The following is a 24,361-nucleotide window of genomic DNA, read 5'->3' on the forward strand; positions in this document are numbered from 1 at the left end:
GGCTCAAAGGAACATTCAGTACATTCAAATGAATAATGCAGCTCTTAGGAATTTGGTTCATGTTCATTCTCACTTGTAGCATAAGTCCAGCCTACAGAAGTGTTATTACAAGGTGGATTCCACAAAATGAGACAATGTAGTGAAAACAGCTGTGGGCATGACCCAATTTGTGCCCTATGGGTACGGTTATGGGCATACATTACTCTCTACATGGGGAGGTTGGGGGCTGATGGAAGAAGGAAGTCTGTAGGCAGAAATTCTGCAGTTAAGACAATGCAATAATTTGGAGGGACATGGATTATACTCATGTTAGATATAAATAACTGTCACAAAGGTATTCAAAAATGGCCCAAAGGTCTAGAAGAGATGAAAATAGATCATGTTCTATTTCTTATGTTCTTTAGGGTTTTTAGAGGTTGGTACCTTTATTTGCTGTCGCCTGAGCATTGCAAGTTCCCTCATATCTCGGAATGGCTGCAGTAAATACTGATAGAGTTCTGTGGTGGCTTCAGCAAGGCTACCATATGCTTCATCTTCCATTTGATACAACTCAAGCAGCTCTACCATGCTTTCTGTATTCTTATGTTTTTCCAGGAGCTGTATGCAAAACAAAATCAAGCAAAACAATCTATCAGTACACATAAATACTTTTTCATTAAGGTATATGGATTGGCTAACACTTGCAACTAGCATCAGTCTTGCTAATGGGCCTTTCCCCATTTACCTTCTGCTGCGTGCTACTCGAGACCCAGAAATGGCGAGTCCCGCAACACTCCCCACTACAGGCGTGATGCTTGGCCAGCCGCCTTCTGACTCTCGCGCCCCCTCAGCGCGCATTATTCCTGGCGCTCCTCAAAATGGCGCCTTTTGATGGGGAAGCCCGGGCGCGCACCAGAAATGACGCGCGCAGCAAATAGCGCGCAGCGAAGGTGGTAGAAGGAAAAGTGGGGAAAGGCCCAATATCTCAAAGAATAGTGCTGATGTCAGTGACATTACAATTATTTGTTCAATTACCATCTAAGCTGCGATGACATGTACACAAGCAACTGCACGAGGGACTTCAGCCACCATTCCAGCCTGGCATATCAGTTCTGCTCCAACCAAGTCCCTCATCTGTCACACACCCCAAATACTGGGCTCGCCATCTACTTGAGGTTTCTTCTATTTCTAGCCATTTTACCCTCCCCTACAAAAATAGATTCAGGGAAATTTTACAACTTAACATACTTTTCTGAAATACATCAATCCCAAATACATTGTTCAAAGTCTTCGGCCATTTATAAGAAAGCTCAATTTATCATGCACCAAAAATATCAACTGTATGGATATAAATTGGAAGTCTCTCTCTCCCCCTCTCTACATTTTGTTCAGTTATAACTTTAAAAAGGTACAGTTAGTTCCCTATGTAAACACCAAATCATTATTGACCCATGGGGTGATAGGATGATGTCACATCATGGCAATTACTAGGCAGACTTTGTTTATGGGGTGGTTTGCCATTGCCTTTCCCAGGCCCACTCCACACGGGTCTTCAGAGCGGCGGAGCCGTTCGCACACTTAAGTACACGCGGCCCCGGAGCAACCTCCAGATGGATGCACCTCCAGGTGGAGGAGCACCGCTTTTTTTTACTTACCTCCTCTTCCCTTCGTAGCTCTGCAGAGACGAGGGGGCACACCCCCATGGCCATGGCGACGCCTTGGGGGTCGGGGGCCAGGAGGAGTGTCCCCTCGTCCCCACAGAGCTATGCAGGGAAGAGGAGGCAAGTTTTTAAAAAGAAGGCGCCGAAAAATGGTGGTGATAAGGCAATGGCGGGGTAGTTGCAGCCATCCTGAGGAGAATTCCTTCAATAAAACCACTTAAGTTGGAGGAAGTCTCCATAAGCAGGAAGAAAGCTTCAACATTTTCTCCATGGAGTAGATCAGGATGGGTTGCCATGTTAGTAGTACTGTCTGTAGCCGCAGAAAAGAGCAAGAGTCCAGTAGCACCTTAAAGACTAATAACATTTCTGGCAGGGTATGAGTTTTCCTGAATCACAGCTCATTTCTTCAGATATAGCTGGAATGTGAGTCCATCTGCCCTCCTGCAGAGAAGACTGAATTCAGACATCCGATGTCAAAGCATGTAAGTGTCAACAACATGTTTATTAATCACCTCAGCTCACAAACATGCCTGGGTGTTGTACAATAAAGACAACAACAGGCATGATTGGACTAGGTGTGTTATGCCGACGAGTAGAAGGCATGGAGAAATCAACATTGGTAATGAGACAGGAATTCTAGGTCTCTACTGAATCCCAGAGAATGTATTGGCTTGAGCTTCATTATTAGTTGTAATTCAGAAGTTCTCTTTCTATACCTCCCTTTGAGATCCCTTCGTGGAGTAGCAAGATATGGAGAGAAACTACTCGGGGGAGGGGCAGCTCACATTGTAAGAACAGCAGTAAAGGGAAAAGAGATAATCTTCATTTCCTGCACTGCCAATCCCTAAACAGCTGCAGCATTTCAGAAGTGAGGCAGCAATTTGGGAATGCCGCAGAGCTTGATTTACAGAACATTAAACAGTAAGGAATGTGGCTGCCAACAGGCCTGGAGAAAAGTGTTGTGTCTCTGTCACAGAGGCTTAATGGGATGGGAGGTTTTACCAGGTGATGTTAGATATCCCACACCTTGAAAAGCTTCAGATGCCTTTTTCTAAACATGAACCCCAGGATACTTTTCTCCAGGCCTGCTGGCAACCCTAGTAAAGGAGAAGATTTGGACTTAACCCCTGCCGCCCTCACACTGCCTGGGATAGATCCGTTTATCTTAGTTGATGGGGGGGGGGGGATTCCTCCATCTCTCCCTCTCATAGCAAAGTGGCCAGCTCCTATGAGGGACACAAAAGCAGCATAAAGAGGTCACCTGAGGACAGGTCAGATGTTTCCATATAAATACACTCTACATAAAATATGGCTTTATAAGTCAACCAAACGAAGAACAGAAAAGCCAAACAGCCACCTGAAAGGGACTGAATATGCTCTAAAAAATGAACTGCTAAAAGTTACTGAGAGTCAATTAAAGGAAAAAAGAAAAGGGAACTGGCCTGTTTAAGCTCCCTTGAGGTGAGAAGAGCCTATAGAAGAACTTCCAAATTGTTTTCCCCTTCCCACTGTTCACAGGCTCTCCTCCTAGTTTTTTTAATTTTATTTGTTATTATCAGTTTTGCTTGCCATATTTACTAATCACCGCAGCTCACAAACATGCCTGGGTGTTGTACAATAAAGATAGTGAGGCTGTGTGTGCAGTAGCCTTGCCAATACACATACAGCCAGGCTCCTTAGGAACATAAGCAACTGTTCTCTAATTTAGTATTGAAATGTGGTATTATCTTCTCTAAAAGAGGTACACTACAACTGCAAAAAACAACACGAGAATGGTATGTTATTTCAAAGTAAAGCTTATGAAACATCATATAACATCTTATGGCCCAACTATGTGCTCCTTATTTTGAAGTTCTGATAGATGCTTTCTTTCCATGTTGCTCTCTTCAATCAGGTTATCTGACAACAGGTAGTTCTGCTTTCGCTCTCTTCTGCTCAGGCTAAGATGATCTTTGGTAGCAAGTGGTGAAGGAGGGGTTACCCCAGCTAGAATCAGTGGGAACTGGATCATGGACAGCTCTCACCAGGTTCTTCTGACTTCTCTCCCCTCCCGTCAGAGAAGTATGGCTCTGCAGTAGTCCTCCGGTGGCAACTGGTCGAAATAGTTCTCAGGCAACTTGGCTGTGGCACTTTGAGGGGGATAGCTTTGAGCTGAAACCACTAGGAAGTTAGAAGATGTCCTCTCATAAGGACAAATAAGTCTTTGTTAGCATTGTTTTCATCACTTTAAGGATTTTAGGTCTATCTTTCTGTTTCTATGAAAGACGTTTGAAAGGGGGGGTGTCTTTTCCCCCCACAATAATATTTTCTTGCACGCCTGGGGAGCTTCTCAGTTTGCCTCTGGATTGCCTTGTTTTGCTGTCTGACTGGTTTACAAGGGATCACCAAGCATATTACCAGAACGAATGCTCTCTCTCGATAACTTTTATAGAACTATTCTATGTTGTTTTAGTTTATGAAATTCCCATTAAGGAAGAAATAAACTTTTAAAACCTTTTTCTCTTAAAACATGCCAAAATTATATTTATTTTTATTTTTTTATATTTATTTATTTAATTATTTTCACAGTTAAGATAAATAAGACAGCACACTGACTTCCACAGTTGTCATACAGGGATGCTAGCCTCCAAGTTGGACCTGGGAATCCTCTGGAATTACAACTCCTCTCCAGATGGCAGAAATCAGTCTCCCTGGATGCTTTGAAGGGAGACTGGCACTGTACCACACTAAGGTCCCTGTCTCCCCCATGATCCATCGCCAAATCTCCAGCAGTTTCCCAACCTGGCTCTGGCAATCTTACGCCGCCCCCCCCCCCCCAAATCCTCTGCTGGGGTCAGGGGAATGTGGTTGTCCTAGAATTTGCCACATCGATGGCACAGAAAGCCCAGAAGGAGGGGCCCAGATGCCAAAACTTTCCCTGGTTACTGCTCCCCAGAACTGGCATGAAGAAGAATACGGTTTCCAAACATGCTCAAAAACGTCCAGCTACCATTCCTAATAACAACTGAGGGACCTTATTCTCTATTAATTTGTCCAAAGTTCTTTAAATGCCCTCCAATCTAGTTGCTATTGCCACATCTCATGGCAGTCAGTTCCACACATAGCATGAAGAAATGCTTTCTTTTGTCCATCCTGAATATACAGTTCAAATATTATAAATAATTTGTTAGCCATATTTTGAGAGGCTGAAGTCTTTGTGTAAACAGAGATGATGCTAGAAGAGAAAAAAAATACCCAGCACAATCCATTTCCATGTAAGTCCATTTATCTTTGCATAAAAGGACTGGCACAGACTTCCAACAGAACCCTATTCCCTGCCCTTCCTGCTCTTGGGTGCACACAGAGATATTACAAAGCAGCAGGCTTGAGTAAACTTAATGAAACTTGCAGAAGCCTCACATTCCCAGTGAGCGGATGAACATTTTATTCTTTTTAAATCAAGTTTTTTAAATGGAAAAAAAGAATGTTATGTCTTTATTCTGCAAGCCAGATATGGACTCCGTTGAGATGTCCAGACCTTTACACCATCACTGTAACAAGAATGAGACCACTGTGGGTGACTCATGTAGTTTAATCATGATAGCGACCACAACCAGGAAGGATCAGTCTGGGAAGAAAACAGCTTTTCTGAGCTCAAACCCCAGATTCAGTGTCTCTCCCAGGGTACAGCTCCCCACAAATTGCCCTCTGGAACACTGTTTTAGAACCCTTAACTGTCGCAAAAATTACAATCACTGAGTCCCACTTGTTGGAGAGAATAGAGGATCTACCAGGAGGCCTCAGAGCATTGCAGTAGTACACAGGACACTGCCCTAGGAAGATGAGGCTTGGCTGATCTTCCTGGACCTGCTTCAGGGTATAAGAGCTCCGTTTGATCCTGTCATCTGTTGGAACAAGTTATAAGACCTGGTGTTGTGTGAGGTCCTACAGCTAGCATCCAGCTCAGCCGGTTTTCTGACGCCTTGTTCTGCAGACGGATGTCACCTATGGTAATTCTTCAACTCAGCCTGCTACTGCAAGAACTCGGCAGGGAGCCCAAAGGCTACAGCTACGACAGAACATGGGGTAATATTAAATAGCTTTGTTTAAAACAAAAGCGAAGCATGTTCATGATGTTATATAACATCCAGACAAATGGAACAAAACCTATAGTGTAAACTCCTCAATGTAAGGCATCTCCAAAACCTTGCTCAGATAACAACAAACAACGCTTTATCTTTCTTCCTCTACGCTGCTGCTCTTGCCTTTTAATAAACTGACTCAAACTATGTGTATAAAGACGAATCAGATTCCACAATCCTATCTTGAACAGGAAACTGATCAGACAGTTTAACTCTTCATACTGAAAAACTTTGTATAGTCAGTATCAAGAGATTTCATTTAGCAGTTATCAAACTGGAATCTTTAGAAATGGACTTCCAAAATTTAGCACAAAAATGCCTAGCTATGAAGTGTTAACACATAACTGCACATTCCACCAAAAACACTGCAATCATTCATACTGCAAATATAATTTGCAAATCCAACCACTAAACCTCACAAGCTACAGAGTGAAATTTTCTTTTTCAAAAGTGAAGTAGAAAGTGGCAGTACAGAAGAAAATTATTTCAGAGATCATTCCCAGCTCCTGTTGATTTTATAACAAAAATATATTCAGTTTACAATTTTTTCATAAATATTTTAAAACAAGTTGTGGAAAACTCTTGCAGACCATTATTATGGTGACTGGCTCCACCCAAGCATTTAACCAATCAGAAATAAACAATTTATAAATAATATATTTTCTTTCTGATCTTTATTAATATTTATTTTTGTGCTCGCTTGGGCAGCACATATACTAAAATTGGAACGATACAGAGAAGATTAGCATGGCCCCTGCGCAATATTTATTTTCTATTCTTCAGTAAAATCTCAATAAAACAAAGACCACAGCTAAAAGAACAGCCTAGTTAGTGTTGCACACGCCTGACGCATGAACACAGCACTTTATGACTAGCAACTTGTGGAATTCAGTGGAGTTTATAAAACAGTATGCAATGTGGAATGGAAATGGGGGGGAGGGGACAGAGAGAGATACATGGAAAAATAGGCAAAAGCCCTGTTGCATACACAAACCCCAAACCAGCCCCCACAACAAGCACCTAACAACCTGAAGAACTAGAATTACCTTAACAAGCTCTGATTTACTATAATCACCACAGGTTATGCAAGGGGGAGGGGACAAACTGTTCAGTTCTTCCTCCATGTTCTTCTGTTATCTATCTGAGAATCCTGAACAAGATCATACATGATTCTGGAGTGGGGATGATACCACACCCAGTTGTATATTACCCTGACTGAATTGACAGGAGCTGTCATTTTTGTGATAAAACAGTGCCTGTATGTGGAGGTCAACAGATGGAAATCAAGTGAAATGGAATCCAGGTAAGACAAAGGAGTTCTCCCCATTACTCATAGGGTGCAACTTTCACTGAAGAGCTCAGTTAAAAGCATAGGAATTAAGTTTGATCTATGACTTCTTATAAAAGGTAAATAAGCTAGCAGACAAAAGTTCCAACTGCATTTAGTTTGGATGCTGCCCCATTTCTGCAGACATTCGGTCATTCTCTCCATTCTATAGTAACCTCAGGGCTAGCTTAGTGCAATGCTCTCTACCTGAGGATGCCTTTTAAGACAATTTGGAAACTTATACTGGTGCAAAATGCAGCCACACGTATGTAATTGGGAGAGTACCCAATGATAACCACATTATGTCGGTCCTGAAGTATCCTCACTGATTGCTTATTTGATCTAGGACCATTTTAAGGTGCTACTGCTTACCTTTAATGTTCTTCATGACCTAAGACCCTATACTTGAAGGGCCACACTTCCTGATATGAACCCTTATGGCTATTGTGCTCCGCACAACAAAGTCGTCTAGCAATCACCTACCTCTCATGAGTATAGCTGTTATAGCTGTCACAGGTCTTTCTGTTGCTGGCTACTGCTATAGAATAGCTTATCTGTACAATGAATTGATTTTTATTATTGTATTCTATTTACTGTTGATACCCCCCCTTGGATTCTGACTGTGTGGGAGAAAAGGCAGGGTAAGTCAATAAATACACAAATATTGATTGATTGATTGATTGATTGATTGATTGATTGATTGATTGATTGATTGATTGATTGATTGATTGATTGATTGATTGGTTGGTTGGTTGGTTGGTTGGTTGGTTGGTTGGTTGGTTGGTTGGTTGGTTGGTTGGTTGGTTGGTTGGTTGGTTGGTTGGTTGGTTGTTTGGTTGGTTGGTTGGTTGGTTGGTTGGTTGGTTGGTTGGTTGGTTGGTTGGTTGGTTGGTTGGTTGGTTGGTTGGTTGGTTGGTTGGTTGGTTGGTTGGTTGGTTGGTTGGTTGGTTGGTTGGTTGGTTGGTTGGTTGGTTGGTTTTCTATACCGCCCTATCCCCGAAGGGCTCTGGGCGGTGTACAACAAGAGTTAAATCATAATTCAGCTAAATAACAAATTCAAAACTGAACAAATAAATTCCAATACAAATACCACTAAATCCCTTTAAATACTGTACTACTAAATCCCTTTAAATACTGTACTGCCTTTGGAATTCCATCCTTTCCCATGTACCTAGTGAAGGGTTGCCAGTTCCATGTTGGGAAAAACCTTTGGGGTATTTTGGGGGTGAAGAACAGGGTTTGCAAAGGGGAGGGACTTCAGTGAGGTCTAATGCCACAGAGTCCATCTTCCAAAGAGGCCATTTTCTCCAAGTAGACTGAAATATAGGGAGTTCTCCAGCTGCCATCTGGAGGTGGGCAACCCTAACCTACTGTTTTCTCCAGAACATCTTTGTTACCAAAGGCTTTTCTGTTTCAAAAAGTTTTTAATTAATCTGTTCCCATCTTCTTACAGCAAACTGTTATTTGTTGTTCATTTTATTGGTGCTGGTAGATTTTTACTTCAGAGTTGGATACTGTGTTAGATTTTTGTACTTTAATTATGGCACACCATCTCCTACACTGTTAGTAAAAACAAAATATACAAATATTTTAAAGAAACACATACTAGATTTTAAAGCAACACTAGAAAACTATACTTTTCTATAACATGCTAAACAAATTTGACAGGCCAGCATATGTATTTTGGGATGTTATGACAATTTTTTGCTCCATATGCTTACCTCTCATAACAACTCATAACAATTACCTCTATTAACAACAACTGCACGAAACCTGAATTATGTCATCCTAAGTAATTACAACTGTAGCCCACAAAGAGGCTGAAGTGAAATTTTATCTTCACAAAACTCTTATGTAGATATTGAGTCTTGCCAAAAGCCAATCAGTAAACTTAATAAGTGAATGAGAATTTATATCCATATCCAAGTCCAAAATACCATTATACTGCAATGACAACAAACATTTCCTATCTAATTAGTTTCACTGCCAAACTCAAATAGTCATATTGTGTGGTCAGTATCAGCAAAGTTGAATTAAATCTCACTTTCATATACTCTACACTCAAGCATACTCTACACTCAAGCATAACAATGTTTTTTACAGGAGAAGTTTTTTGTATTTCACAGTCCCTGCCTTCAAACATGGGCATGAATATAGAAGACTTCCTTGTTGCCAAGTCTGCCTTGTACCCAGACAATATGAACAAACTGAAGAATACATGCCTTGTTCTTTTTCTCCCTCCTTTCATTTAAAAGCAGAGCTGAAATTGAAGACCTCCTGGTTTATAAAATCTCTGAACTAATTCCAACTTGTGACAACCAAAAGCAGACACCATGATTTTTCTGAGCTTCAAAAATGTGAAAGCTCAGTGTCAGATGTTTGTGATGTCTGAAAATCATTTCAGTTGATTTGGAAGTCACAACAATTTGCGATACAAATGGAATTGAGAAGTCTTCAATATCCCAGTTATGAATGAGGGGGGGGACACAGAAGGACTACATGAGACCAGGACTTCTAATGCTGAGTCCCATTACGGCAAACAATACAGCCTACATTTATGTTAATAAATGGTCTTTCTTTTCACAAACCGCAAATAATAGAGTAATAAAAAACAGAAAACCAACACTATCTTTTCACTTTGTTTTCAAACATTCCTGCACATCTCCCCATTCTTTTTACCAGATAACTATCATTAGAAAGCACTCATCTACAAATTTCAGAGAATTTCATCATAGAGATCTTTCCCACATGAAGCAAGTTCCTGATCCAGAATCCCTTCATATCCAGAAACTCAACAACCAATTTGTTCACTTTGTTTCTAAAGGCTCGATTTATTTGTCACACAATGTATGAATCCCTTAATATTTTGACAAAATTAGAAGAATTGGCAGAGGATAAAGATGTCACTAGGGCTTGATATTTGCTAACAGAAAGAGCAAGAGATTAAACAGGGAACAAAAATATCTTTTGTGGTTAAATAATTCATCCACACACACAAAAACCTTCTGAAAACTTTTTGGGCAATCTTAATTGGTAAGTATGATGAAATACCATCTTAATACACAGCTAACCTGTAAAGCTCCGTTTTGGAGGGAAATTTAATCTACACTATATAATATTCAGAGATCAATTTAAATTTGCCGCCTCTAGGCAGACATGGCAGTTGTGACAACAGTTGGTACTGGTTTGAAATCAGCTGAAAATTTAACTAGGGGAAGAAACCACTGAAATTTAATAATGTAATATATTTTAAATGCTTTTATACCAACCTTCTTTTCAGGACCCAAAAACATTAATGACTGCTAAAGGGATACAAAAGTGGCAGAAGCACTTAACAAGTTGCCTGGGTCATGTGGGGAGGGGCAAATTTTGGCCACCCGCCCAGTCCTCTCCCTCCCCACACCCAGCCCCTGGCCAAACTCCTGCTGCCCACTCCCTGCCATGGCCTCCCTGTGGCAGGAGGGAGGGGAAGTCAGGCCAAGAGGCATGGGTGGGGGGCGTAGCACCTAGGGCTGTTTTGTTATGATACACTATTGCAAACAAAACACAGATTCTTTACTAAAGTTTTAGATAAAATACAGCATAAATGATGTTGCATAACATAAAATAATTACTTCTAGCTCATTCATTATAATGTTGACTAAAGATGTCAAAGGTCAAGTCAGAAACAAAACCATTTAGCTATATTTATCTCTGTTCTTATTTAAGGTATGCAGTATGTGACTGTGGTAGGGTGGGACAGAAATCAAAAATAAAGTAAAAGAGTAAAGGTGGAATCAGCAACACAATTCCTAAGCTGTTCAAGGAACAAATCAGCTAAACTGATTATTAATGATAGTCCTGCTTCCTTTTTAAAGATAAAACCTAGTGCTAACAAAACAGAATCCCACATTGAACATGGTATCAACAACACTTTCCAGTAACGAAGTAACCTATGAAAATTCAGTCCTGAAGAAAACTGGGATAGAATCTAAAGGGTTCCACTCTAGGACTGTGGGAGACAGAGGAAATTAATGACTAACCATAAAATAGTTACCAGAGAAGACATGAAACATTAATTCTTAGGTACATTGGATTAGATGTTATTGAGGCACACAGGTCTCCCTCTCAAGCTGACTTGTGGATAATTAAATCACAAGTCAAACAGGCTGGATAATATGACTGCCTACATATCAAAGCTAAGTCGCTAAGCAATAAATTAGAAGGAAAAAGTCCTGAGCAATAAATTCAAAGGATATACATATACAAGGCTGGTTTCTAAACAAACAAATGTCATTGGAAAATTGATCACAAAAGTGAAGTTAACTGAAAACACCGCTACAGGAGAAAGAAAATGTATTTGCCAAGAAGTTCAGGAATATTAAGAACAGTGATTAAAAGTGAAGTATCATAAAGTCACTTTATATGCCAGCTGACAATGTAATATTACAAAAGAACAGCAGAGCTGAAGAAGGCATAGAAAAAGGCTGGCAAGCCTGCATTAACTTGAGTTCAGGTACTAGGGTATACTTTTGTGGATGAAGCTGGAGTGTTATATTCTGCATAGTTTATTTTACAACACTTGCCCTCATAATAGGTACAGCAACTGTCCAGTCAAACCCAAATATTCACAACTGTTTAATTTTCTTATTTTTCTTACTCTTTACGTGAGTCAGATTGCTGGCTCATCGAACAGCAGCAAGATCACAGCACTTCTGACCAAAGATGAAATACCTGAAGATGACTGAAATTAAAGCACAGATCTCCTGCATACAAAAGATCTGCTCTTCTACTGACCTAAGAAGGCTGTATTCCCATCCCGTTCCCACAGGATATTGTGATATTTTTCTCTACTTTGAAGTCTTCAGAGGTCCTTCAAAAATTTTTTTTAGTTTTCCCGGAAATCATACATACTCCCCCGCCACCCCAAATTTCATATTTTATCCTAGTCTTTCATTTAAGTACAAAATAGATGACAAAAATTGCATAAATGTGTGAATGGAAAGAGACTAATTATTCTCTATAGAAGCCTTACAAACGACTACTCTTTTTTGAGTTCATATGAATAAAATGTATCATTCATTTTTCTTTAGTTTTACACCAAAACACATGTCTGCTGTTAAATGACTGCTATAATTTACAAACTGGCTTACCTGATATATTAGATATGTATGTAGGGTGATTTATGTACTCTCCCCTAACTATCCCCTAACCATTCATATAAATACTTCCATTGGGAGAAAAAATTCAGCAAATTAAAGTTTTTAAATTGCAAGAAATAAGAAGGCGAACTAAATGCTCCAGCCAGAACTCCCATTAACCTACTGTCTCAGATTCTCTGAAGCACAAAGTCTTTTGTATTAAGACCTGAACCAGTAAAAATACTTCCAGAATATACACTCACATAAATTTTAATGTAAAACTGTCCTGAAATTGTTAGAAAAATTATTCTGGCACTTTTCTCCTGTAGTTTTGATTCTGTATATGATCCACAGACAGGTAAAACAATTTTATCTGAATCATTCACATGAAACTCCTAGCCATAAACTTCCAAGCGTAATCACCAACAATAAAATAATTCATTAACAAAAAGAGTAACATAATAACAACGTAATGACAACATAAACTAGCAAAAAACAGCTTTACAAATTTATCTTTAAAAAGAAGTCTGCTACTAGCTATAATCGGAATATCACCACCGAAGAAAATGAGAACAGTAAAATCAACAAAAACGTGGGAGGAAAGATTTCACTCAGCACCTAAAGGTAAGGAAGTTACATGCCAGTCAATCAACTACAGAAAATTTCAAAAGGCACAACCACAGAAAAGATGACTGAAATGGCCACTAACATTACCTTTGAAGGTGGGGGCACACATATCAGAGTTTTCCCGAAAATCTTAATTGACGGATAATCTCATATAGCAGAAACAGGTACCTTATGTTCCCTGGTTCCAGGCAATGAAAGGTTTTAACAATGACCAGTGCTTTGAATGTTGTCAGAAGCAGACAGATACTGTAGTTCTTTCAGATATGTTCTCTGTATTTTACACCAGCAATGGCATTATGCACCAATTCCTGCTTCCAAACTGTCTTCAAGATAATCTCATATATAGACTGCAAAAGTCTAAGCTGCATGAGATCAGAATATGGATATATGTGCCCAGATCATGCTTATTAAGGCACACCAATCAAAACTGGCAAGAGGTGTTAAGACCAAAGCATCCATATGCAGACATGGATTTAATATCACTACCAAGAAGCAAACCAAGATTTAGGGAGACTGCAACCTCATACGGTACATAATGGGTTGACGTTCACCAACTAATTAGTTATACAGTCAGTAGCACTTCAATCTCATCTGGACTGAGCTTCAGTGTATTGGCCCTCATTCACCCCAATGCTGCCTCCATATTCAAGGCTTGTGTCTCCTGACTCAGCTGAAATGGGGAAATTAGAGTGGGCTATCATATGCATACTGACAATTCTTCAGTCTCCAAACCAAAACCAGCAGATCCATGTATAGCATAAGGGAGTGTCTACCACACTAATCCTAAATATTTCTGTCAAAGCAGTCAACAATAAAGTATAATGTCTCCTCCTTTATGAATTAGCTTGATGGGGGTACTAGATCAACAGTACAACATCCCCTACCTTGAATAATCTAAATCAAAATATTCTAGCTCTTCTACTTCACAGGAGAAAATTCCCATAGCTCCAGTATCTGAAGGACTTACTGGATAATCCAAGTAGGATCCTATTATGTAATTTTTTCACTGCGTAATGTGTCATTTTAATATTTACACTATGCTTCAATCCTTTCCAGAAGTATGGGGAGGCTTGCAAAACAAAATACGTCATGACTACCCTCTCCCCACCCCTTAGATGGGACTCAGTTTTCAATATGATGGGTTTTTTTCAAACTGAAGATAGCCAGAATATTAACTAGTAACATTTAAAGTGCAAATTTTAAGGAAATTAGCATGAAAAATGTAAAACCCAAGATTGGTACCAACCATAAGAATACAAACTCACTAAAAACAATAAATAAAATCTAAAAAGTTTCACAGATGTTTCCTTTAAAAACCAAGAATTATTATGGCATCTCTTCTTAACATAAATTATATTCTCATAATTGTTCTATTATTTTAGAAAAATGCCTAACATTTTCAATCACACAGTTTTTCAAGCACGAACCTCTAACTGCATTCAGATGTCAAGACACACTGGTCTGTCTGAGGTATGTCCATGACCAGCACAAACACACTTTGTTTTGGTTGTGGTGGGTTTTCTGGGCTGTGTGGCCGTGGTCTGGTGGATCTTGTTCCTAACGTTTCGCCTGCAACTGTGGCTGGCATCTTCAGAGGTGTATCACAGAGGGAAGTCTGTTACATCTTGTTTTCATGCACCAGCGTTCCCTTGACTCCTTCTCTTCTCTTGTACAATACAACTGAATGCAGCTGCATTCGGACCTCGTAGTAAACTGCAGCTGGACTGAACTTCCCAAACTTCCCAAGTTTTCAATCACACTATGTGCAACAGAGGCAAAGGGAAGGGGGGCTGACAGAAAAGCACAAGAACAAGCTACATTTGTGCCTAATATGGACAAGCCTCAGGGAAATGCCAATTGCCACTTTGGGTTGAGGAAGTAATATTCCTCCAGGCCAGGTTGGCCAGGGATCCTGATGAGTGTTTTGCCATCTTCTGGGCATGGAGTAGGGAAGGTCTGCAATCTGCAGCTATCCAGATGTTCATGGACTACAATTCCCATCAGCCCCTGCCAGCATGGCCAATTGGCTGATGGGAATTGTAGTCCATGAACATCTGGAGAGCTGCAGGTTGCAGACCCCTGGAGTAGGGGGTCACTGGGAGTGTGGACCCTGGAGGTCCCTTCCAATTCTGCTTGTCATGACATGTAAAATTCAGTCTCATTCAAATAAGATGTACATGTAATTTTGAACATTCTGAATGGGCATCCAATTGTTAAGAAAACAATAACATAGTGATGCATAATATATCTTTTCACCACAATTTTTCTTTGCAATTCAGATGTAGTATTATAGCAAAGTCTTTGTACCTGATTAAGGGGGCTTTAACTCTTGAAAGCTAGTATCCTGAAAATGTTGTTGATGCTACTGGAATCTAGCTCTTCTACTCCTCTTCTACTGTACAGTTCTTCTACCTCTACTGTATACCAACATGACTACCATCTGAAAATATCTGTAAAATCTCAAAGGTTAATTAAAGATTCAGAACTGAAATACAGAATTCAGTATGCAACAAGTGTTAACTGTATGGTCAACTTTCATGGCTGGAATCAACTGGCTGTTGTGAGTTTTCTGGCTTGTGTGGTAGTTTTAACTCCTAATGTTTCTCCTGCATCTGTGGTTGGCATCTCCAGAGGCAAGCTTCAGGAAGATGTGCCCCAAAGAGAAACACATCTTACCATGACATGCCTCTGAAGATGCCAGCCACAGATGCAGCTGAAAAGTTAGGAGCTAAAATCACAAGACCAGGGCCACACAGACCAGAAAACCCACAACAGCGAACACTTAACTGTTACAGAGCTCAAACAGATAATGAATTTTCATGGTACCTTTCCACTCAATCAAGGTACCCAAAGCAGTACACACTGAAGCATTTAAATAAATATAAACAAAATTTAAAAATATAAAATAAGTCAATTGAAACGTATAAATAAAACCAGAACCATGGAGGAGGGCCACTAGTGGTTAATGAGGAGTATGCTAAACAAAACAAAAAAGTTTAGATCTGCTAGCAGAAGGCAGCAATAGAGGGAGAAAAACTAATCTCCATGCGGAAAGAGTTCCAAAGTTTTGGTGCCACAACAAAGCAATACTTTCTCAGGTTTCCGCCCATCTAGCTTCAGATGGCAGGGGAAACAGAAGCCGCATCTCTGAAGATTACCAGAGTGAATGGACAGGTTCATATGAGAGAAGATGATCCTTAAGGTATGTTGGACGCAGGCTATACAGGCCTTTAAGGTCAAAATCATCACCCTGAAATGAGACTAGAAGCAAATTAGAAGCTGGTGTAGATGCAACAAGGCTGGAATGATACAGTCCTTACAAGCCACTCTAGTCAACACTCTGATCACAGAATTCTGTACCAATTAAGACTCTAAACAGTCTTCAAGGGCAGCCCCACATAAAACTCAGTTTGCACTGCAGTGGTATGATCTTTTCTGTCCAAGAAGGCCTGCAGCCAGCCTATCAGTTGAAGCTGTTGAAAGGCTCCCATCTTTAAGCTATGAGCCTGCTTCTTTACTTGGAATACAACCCCATCTAGAAAAGAGAATAACTCATTTCCAGGGTTAGACCTTCCCCCAATCAGTAACATTTTCATTTTGTTGGGATTAGGTTTCAGCTTGTTAGCCCTCATCTATTCCAAAACTGCCTCCGTACATTTGTTCACAGTTTCTACAGCCTCCCTGGGAGTGAGTGCAAGAAACCGAAGTGTCATCTGCATATCAGCGGCAACTCAGCCTCAATCTCTGGATGACCTCTCCCGACAGTTTTACATAGATGTTGAAGAGCATAAGGGATAAAATGGAATCCTGAGGAACATTGCAGGTCAGAGGCCAAGGGCACAGGAGTACTCTTCCAGCACCATCTTCCACAACCTACCTTCAAGGCAGGACTGGCGCCACCATAGAACAGTGCTTCCCAGTCTCAAAAGGCAACACAGAAAGATACCAATATCAATGGCATCAAAAGCAGTCAAGAGTTCAAGAAGAACTAACAGAATTAGCAGCGCAGCACTTCAGTAATAATACCAAAATGTGACTTGCTTCAATGTGAATACACCTAGAGGATATACTACCTTGTGCATTTCCTTGTCTCCACTTTGCAAGATAATTATGGTTTCCCACAAACCTGGAAACAAGTTTAACTGCTACATTATCAAAATTGAACCTGCAACCAAAATCAAACCAGTTATTTGCAGAGGAAGCACAATTTGCTGGTTTAAATGATGTGGTAAAGTATGATTTGCCATGAAAGTGCAAATCATTAATCATTAATTAGCTGGAAGTTAACTTATGTAACTAATTAGTTTAGGAATGAGGAAATACAACTCCCCTCAAGCTCAAACTTTTAGCAAACAAACCATGGCTTGCTGATGCACCTGAACAATGCCTAAAATAATGAATTCTCTTGTTCAACTTGCTTCTGCATATCTTCATTCCACTTCATTGAATCAAAAAGCAGAATATGTCAGTAAGTGTTCTGGCATGACTTAAAACTGAAAACATGAGAAATGTTTGAATGTTTGTTTTCTATAGTCTTCCACAGTATCTTACGTTAATAAAAGACATCTGAGTCTAGATCCATGCCAAGTTTATAGGTCTCTTTGAAACAGAAAACATTTATTATGAAAGTTCTAGCAAAGTTTCACCATACAACAGTGTTGTGTAATGGTTAAGAGAAGGTGCACTCTAATCTGGAGAACTGGATTTGATTCCCTGCTTTGCCACTTGAGCTGTGGAGGCTTATCTGGTGAACTGGATTAGCTTGTGCACTCCAGCACATGCCAGCTGGGTGACCTTGGGCTAGTCACAGTTCTTTGGAGCTCTCTCAGCCCGATCTACTCTCTCAGCCCCATCTACTTCACATCTACTTCTTCTTAAAGCTAGAATCCAGTATCTCTACCCATATTTCAACACACTTGAAAGCCATTTTCAAGTACAGATGGCAAAAGTAACATGAAAGAAAATACATACAAAACACATGAGCTTGGCAAGTTCATGTTTCAGAAAAAGAACAGAGTCCAATCCTGAAGTGTGGAAAACCGCTGCATCAGAATTACACATTAATATTAAATGCCTATCATCTGTTGCTCCATTATCATGGAATAACTTAGCTAAGTGAGATATGAGCTTCTTGTTTAAAAGAAAGCCGCTATCAAACAACTAACAGGCAGCAGAAACCTGAGAGCCAGGGGAGAAAAAGCAAGCCTCCTAATTGATTTCCTTTCTTAAATATGAAGCACCTTTTAAATTAAAGATGGGTCAGTTTACACAGCAGTCACTAACACAGATACTGACATTAGATATGAATTAATACTTTCTGAAAGTAATTAATTCAGCTACCACGGGATGAGAGAGCTACACTGCAACAGAACACAACACTCTTATCACTTCGGTCATATCCACGATGCACGTTACTTTATTAGGGGAAGGTCTGGCTTCCATCGTTTTTACTATGAATTTATCTTTGACTCTTGGTATCTAAATTACTTGTAAACCAGCCCAACAATTTTTTTTCCCCACTGTGCATACCTCAGCCTACACCAGAGCAAATTCAGGCTATCTGAGGAGTCTTGGGGAAAGGCTGTTTATCACTAAGAGCTACAAAGATTGCTTTTTCTCTGTTGCTAATATAACATTTTTCAGTGTCTGCACAAGCAGGCACCTGTGAGTTTCCCATCATCCAGATTATTTTTTAAAAAATCTCATAAGGGAAGGTGTATATTCACTAATTTAAAAAGTAATAAAATTATGTTACAAATTTGAACAGTTAAATTTGAATAGGTACCATAAACAAAAGAAGTAGGTAGAACGTGGGCTCATATGCCATATTTTGTGGCAGAGCAAAGGTACTAAAAAGTAAGCAGAATCAATATATAAAATAGCTAAATCTAAGACAAACTTTTCTGTACACAAACATATTTGTATTGTGGGGTGCTGTGTGGTTTCCGGGCTATATGGCCATGTTCTAACAGCATTCTCTCCTGATGTTTCGCCTGCATCTGTGGCCACAGATGCAGGCGAAACATCCGGAGAGAATGCTGCTAGAACACGGCCATACAGCCCGGAAACCACACAGCACCCCAGTTATTCCGGCCGTGAAAGACTTCGACAATATATTTGTATTGTAATAAAGTTCTTTTGAAAAAATTGACCCCTCTTGTAACAACAATATAATTTCAGCCTACCAGTAAAGATTCTTACCTGGGCAATATTAATTTCTAGACCTTTTCAATACAAATTCATACATCAGAAATTAGTAAAATCAACTTCAAATTAGCACTGTAACCTACAGCAGAGTTCCTGAAACGTTTTGAGTATGTGGGTATTTTTTGAATGTATGAATAGGTAATAGTTACCACCATAAAATGCTATGAGGGTGTAGGGTTAGTAACAAATGTAGGGAGATTCTATGAAGAAGTCAGCTGCCTCCAAATGGGTGCTCCCTACAGACACAAAGGTGATGTCTCCTGAGCTCTTCTGAATAACTTTCTAATCTAGTTAGTTGGAGGGAAAGCCAAAACTAACTCACTGTTTGGGGGAAGAATCAGGTTAGCAACAATAAATAAATTTGTGAGGTCCATGGTACTCCAGGAATTAAGGCCAGTTATCAGCAATCTATTCTACAATTTGTACTTCTGTACTAAATCATAATAATTCACTCCAAAAATTTTTTACTGTCAAGTCACATCTGCCTTACGGTGATTCCTGGTAGGTTTTCATGGCAAGAGACAATTTAGAGGTGGTTTTCATTGCCTGCCTCTGCATCATGTCCCTGGTACTCCTTGGAGGTCTCCCATCCAAACACTTGTCAGAGTAGAACCTGCTCTGAAATATGATGAGATCAGACTAACCTGGGTTAGGGCTTTCCAGTCCTGACTTTGTTTTTATATTAAAATTAGCTCCTCAATCTATTTGCTTCTCATTAATGTTTTACTGAAATGCTTCTCTACATATATGTCAGGGGGATTGTCTCTAGTGATTGAGATGCATTCCTAACTCAATGTAATTGCTACAGGACATATGTACCCAACTTGCTACAAGATATATGTAACCAGTCTGCTATATGTTATCACTGCCATTCTGGGACATTCTTTTCTTGATCTTTGCTGTATGGCTTCACACGCTGTATAGATAACTAGGCTTTCCCCTGACACTTTAGTCTCATGGGAAACAGGATTGTTTCCGTAGTTCTGTGGCTTTATCTCTGTCTATTGATGACCTTGGGGCTCCTTGGCTCCAAACTAACTCTTTCACACATTCCTTGGGGAAAAGGGAGGGGGAATTAACATTGTAATAAAAAGGGTAGCAAAAGCTAGGTTCCCCAGAACTGCCTTTGCCAAAATGGGTGTTTCGATGCCAATTAATATATGCTGCTGATCATCAATACAAGGTCCATTTATTGCTTCAAGGTTTGAGACCTAACAATATAAGAATCAAAAGTCAAAACAAACCCTAAAGCAGTCCTGCTGGGCCAGTGCTCTCACACAGCATCCAAACATTTCAACCCAAACATGGCCTTCATTAAGCCTGTAAGATATTATTTAAATTAGAGTTTGTCTGGTGCCACGAAGTTTCACATGAAAATTTCACAAGCTAACAATGGAACAAGTGGATGAGTTATAAAACATGTTTGCACTTATTTCCACTAATGCCAACTGACTTACAAAATTAAACAGGGTAAGCAGTACCTCACAGACATCACTTGGTTAAAGTTCCCATCCGTGCAACTCTAAGCAGAGTTGCACTTTTCTAAGTCCACACAAGCCCTTTACATACTATTGTGATTGATGCATCAAAACAAGCTTTGTCAAACCCCTGTAGGACATACGCTGCAGGGTTGGGATGTGTTCACAAATACATATTTTCTACATATCTTTACAACCATAATATGTAGTGCTGAAAGCATTATCAACAGAGTGAACACAAGAAATGACACGGAAAAAAAGATAAGAAAGTGGTCTTGGGTGTACAGAGCTCAAGTTTAGGGTGTTCTAGATTGAAAATAAATCAATCTGAATTGTACCAAAGGCATTAATAGCAGGACTGAGAAAATATTTCAAATTTTAAGGGCAACCGTGTGGAAGTACTTTAGAATTGGTATCACGTGGTTGATGTTCCCATCAGTGCAATTCTAAGCAGAACTGCACTTTTCTAAGTCCATTGGGTTTGGAACGTAACTTTCTTTTGCACTTTTTCCAACCCTAGCAATACACAGCAAGAAAAGGCGCTGAAACTTTTATTCAATTCACTTTCAATGATCTGATTCATAGGAAGGCAACGATACAAGAATGGGTTTAAAGAATGTCTTCTCTAGGAAATATATTAAGATGTTACATTTCCACACATCTTAAACTACACTTTCCCTTACATTTTATAAAAGTAAAATGATTCAGAAATTTAGCTCAAAGCACATTCCCACATAAGTGTCAGGAGAAGAATAAAATAGTCTAGATGACGTCATCAAATCTCTTCCCATTTCAAATGAAGGGAACACCCTGCTAAAAAGCTGAGTGATGAGGACTCTATAAGTGTAAGAGACAAATGTAACAAAAAACATAGTCTGAAACTAAGTGCTGTAGATACAACTTTGGTCCCAAATGGCTAAACTAACAAGACTACAAGCATCCTACTTCACGCCATTCATTAATTACTATTCTCATTAACATCAATGGGGATAAAATGTTGTCCTAATTAGAGGTCATCCAATCTCTATTGCAAACTGAGCATGTGACATCCATACTAGTATCCAGCTTTTTGAGCGCAATACATTTACTCTGCATAACAAAGGGACTTTCTGGTAGACAGAGAAAAGATACTGGCGTCAATGTCTCTTTTTGACAGTTGGGCTAGTGACAATTCATCAGAATCTGACCTGAATATTTCAGCTTTGACAAATTTTAAGAATAGGGTGTCGTTAAATACCTGTTGAAAGATCTACCTTGGCCAAATCCAGTCATTTGTCTTTTGCAATCATCCCACCCAGCAGTTAAAATGAAAACGTTTAGGCTCCTCCTTTAAATCTCTACTTCCCAAAATGTTTTTTAAACATCAGCATATGAAAGATCCCAACAAGGCTGGAGCCAACATGCCTGATACATGGAAATATGCCCCGCTAAATTTGCTTTTTAATCCAATACACAGAACTGTTTCTCGCCATATATAATAACTCTTTTTTAATGTTTTACTCCTAATCAGAACAGGAAGAGAAGCAACTGAAATTTTGCACAGCCATCGTTTGGATGTTAAATCTCACTGATGCAGTGGAAATAAACAAGTGTTAAAGGCGTGAGTGCTTGCCATGTTTGTCAACTCAGCACTCCGTACCCAGGGCCCCTCACTCCTCCCTCCTGAATGCGCTTGCGGGCCCGCTGCAGCACCTCCTCGTAGCCCTTCTGCCGCAGTTCACTCAGGCTTTCGTAATATTCCTCCGGGTCGTCGGTCTCGGTGAAGAGCACCTGGGAGAGGATCTTCCACCCGCAGGTATCCAGGCAGTGGCCCAGGTAAACGGCGCAGCCATAGGGCACAGCGCAACCGGCCATCTCCCGCTCGGACAGCTCTGGCGGTCTGAAGAGTTACCTTCGTCCACATGCCTGAGTGGGGCCTCTTCAAAGACGGGGGCAAGCAGGGCTCCAGCTCCGAGGTCACCGAGCACAGCTGCTGGTGCACGGCCCGCAGGTCCTGGAAGGAGAAGAGCCCGGCCCAGCTGCACTCCTCCCCCGACGGCGCCTCAGGCTCTGCCGGCGAGTCGGCGACCAGAGGTCCGGCGGGCGGGGAGGGCGGCAGCAGAGCGGCGGCGGCGGCGCCTCCCGCGGGCTCGTCCTTGCCCAGCTCCAGCACCTCCATCTCCTGGGCCGCGCAGGCCGCGGGGCTGAGCGGCGCCTCTGGGGCAGGCTGAGGCTTCCGGCCCGGGCTGCTCCTCGCCCGGGCCGGGCTCCTCTGCGGCACCTCAGCCGCCCGCCCGCCGGGGCTCCGGAGCGACGAGTCCGACTGGACCGGGGAGACCGGCGAGCTCCTGGCTTGGCCTTGCTCGGCGCTCCAGGCCGGGCTCCTGCGCACCGTGGGGCTCCCGCCGCCACCGGCCTTGGAGGTCCGCTGCTCGGCTCCGCTGCTGCCGGGGCTGCTGCTGCTGCCGGGGCCGCCGCTGCGGCGGAGCTCCCGGGAGCCGCTGCGCTGCCTCTGGGCCGTCCGGTTGTGGCAGGTGATGGCGAACTTGCCCTCGATCTCGTTCCAGGCCGCGATGAAGGCGAACTTGTGCTTCTCCCGCTCGTGGAAGGCGTGAGGCCTCACCGCCACCCAGTCCGCCTCCAACGTCTCCTCCAGGGCGAAGGCGCTCATGGTGGCGGCGCCGCGCTCGGCTCGGCCGCCCCCACCCGCCGCCGCCGCGGATCGGGGTTGTTGCAGTCGCCGGGCGGCCGCTCACTGCCCAGCATCAGCCATTTTGGCTGACACGGAGCGAAGGGAGGCAGGCAGAAAGGATGCGCTGGCGAGGCGGTGGGGAAGGGGATAGGCTGAGGCGCGAGAGAGTCGTCAGTCAGTCGCCGCAACGGCCGCCTCCGCCTCCTCGGCCCTCTGCGGCGCGCGCGCCCCGCTCTCCCCCTCGCTGCTTTGTGGCGATGAGGCGGCGGCGGCGGCGGGCTGCCGGGGACAATGCAGTCAATAGGCAGACATACAGGTACTTGAGGCGATCACGTGGAGGCCCCGGATCTGTTTACTGGCGCCGCTCCGCCCTCAGCGCCCGCCCTGCTTCACCCCAGCGCCGAGGCTACGTAGCCCCCTTCCGCTCTCCCGCTCCAGCACCTCCTACCCCTCTTTCGACGCCAGTTGGGGAGGCGGGGGGTGCAGGGAGTTCCCGTCGTTCCTCCTCCTCCTCCTCCTTTGCTGTCCGACCTGACCAGATTTCCTGCTTTCTCCAGTTTCTCCCTTCTGAGTGCCCAGGAGCGCCTTTGTTGTTGTCAGCCTCCTCTCTCTCCGCCCTCCCTCAGACAATGTGCCCATTGAACTCCGCTCAGCCGCCCTTTCGGAGAGACAGCCCGGTTCAGACCCAGTCGCAACCCCTCACGGAACCCTGGGATGCCTTTTTATTTTATCAGTTGGTTGATGGTATCGGAGGTTCTCTCTTGCTCCGGTGCGCAAAATTAGTGCACAATGGAAGCTGGATAAGACAACTTTGCTAATGTTTCCTGAATGCGGTTTCCAGGGCAGTTTGTATTTTTGTTGTTTCTTCCAAACCAGTGCTCAAGATGCCTGACATCCATCCCAATGTCATCGCTGTGCCATAGGCATATATGGCTTCATGCAGTCAGGAAAGATGTGGCTGGAAATAACTGTAATTCAGGGCATAATTCTGAACCAAAATTCCCAAATAGAGAGTTTTACAAGCTGTTTTCAGTCTGTTAACATTAGGCAGGGTGAAACTCAGGGGCCGTTTCAAGACAAATTATCTTTTTACCACCTGGAGTGCATCATTTGGATGTTCAGGCACCAAAATGTTTTAGGCTATCCCTGGCACAGCCCTAACAAACATAA

The 24,361-nt window shown here is 41.9% G+C and overlaps 1 protein-coding gene and 1 non-coding gene across 2 annotated transcripts in view; one reads left to right on the plus strand and one right to left on the minus strand.

Moving 5' to 3' along the window:
- The window catches only part of JMY (junction mediating and regulatory protein, p53 cofactor), a 52,985-nt gene extending 29,450 nt beyond the window's left edge, over positions 1-23,535 (minus strand). The window contains 3 exon segments of the mRNA XM_048502881.1: positions 424-597; positions 22,180-22,407; positions 22,409-23,535. Coding sequence (XP_048358838.1) covers positions 424-597; positions 22,180-22,407; positions 22,409-23,170 — 1,164 coding nt within the window. The 5' untranslated portion in view covers positions 23,171-23,535.
- Positions 6,454-6,561, plus strand: LOC125437336. Its single transcript, XR_007245180.1, has one exon. It is a non-coding gene; the product is annotated as a U6 spliceosomal RNA (small nuclear RNA).
- Positions 23,536-24,361: the final 826 nt, after the last annotated feature.

Source organism: Sphaerodactylus townsendi, linkage group LG07 (assembly GCF_021028975.2).
Source record: "Sphaerodactylus townsendi isolate TG3544 linkage group LG07, MPM_Stown_v2.3, whole genome shotgun sequence".
Lineage (NCBI taxonomy): Eukaryota > Metazoa > Chordata > Lepidosauria > Squamata > Sphaerodactylidae > Sphaerodactylus > Sphaerodactylus townsendi.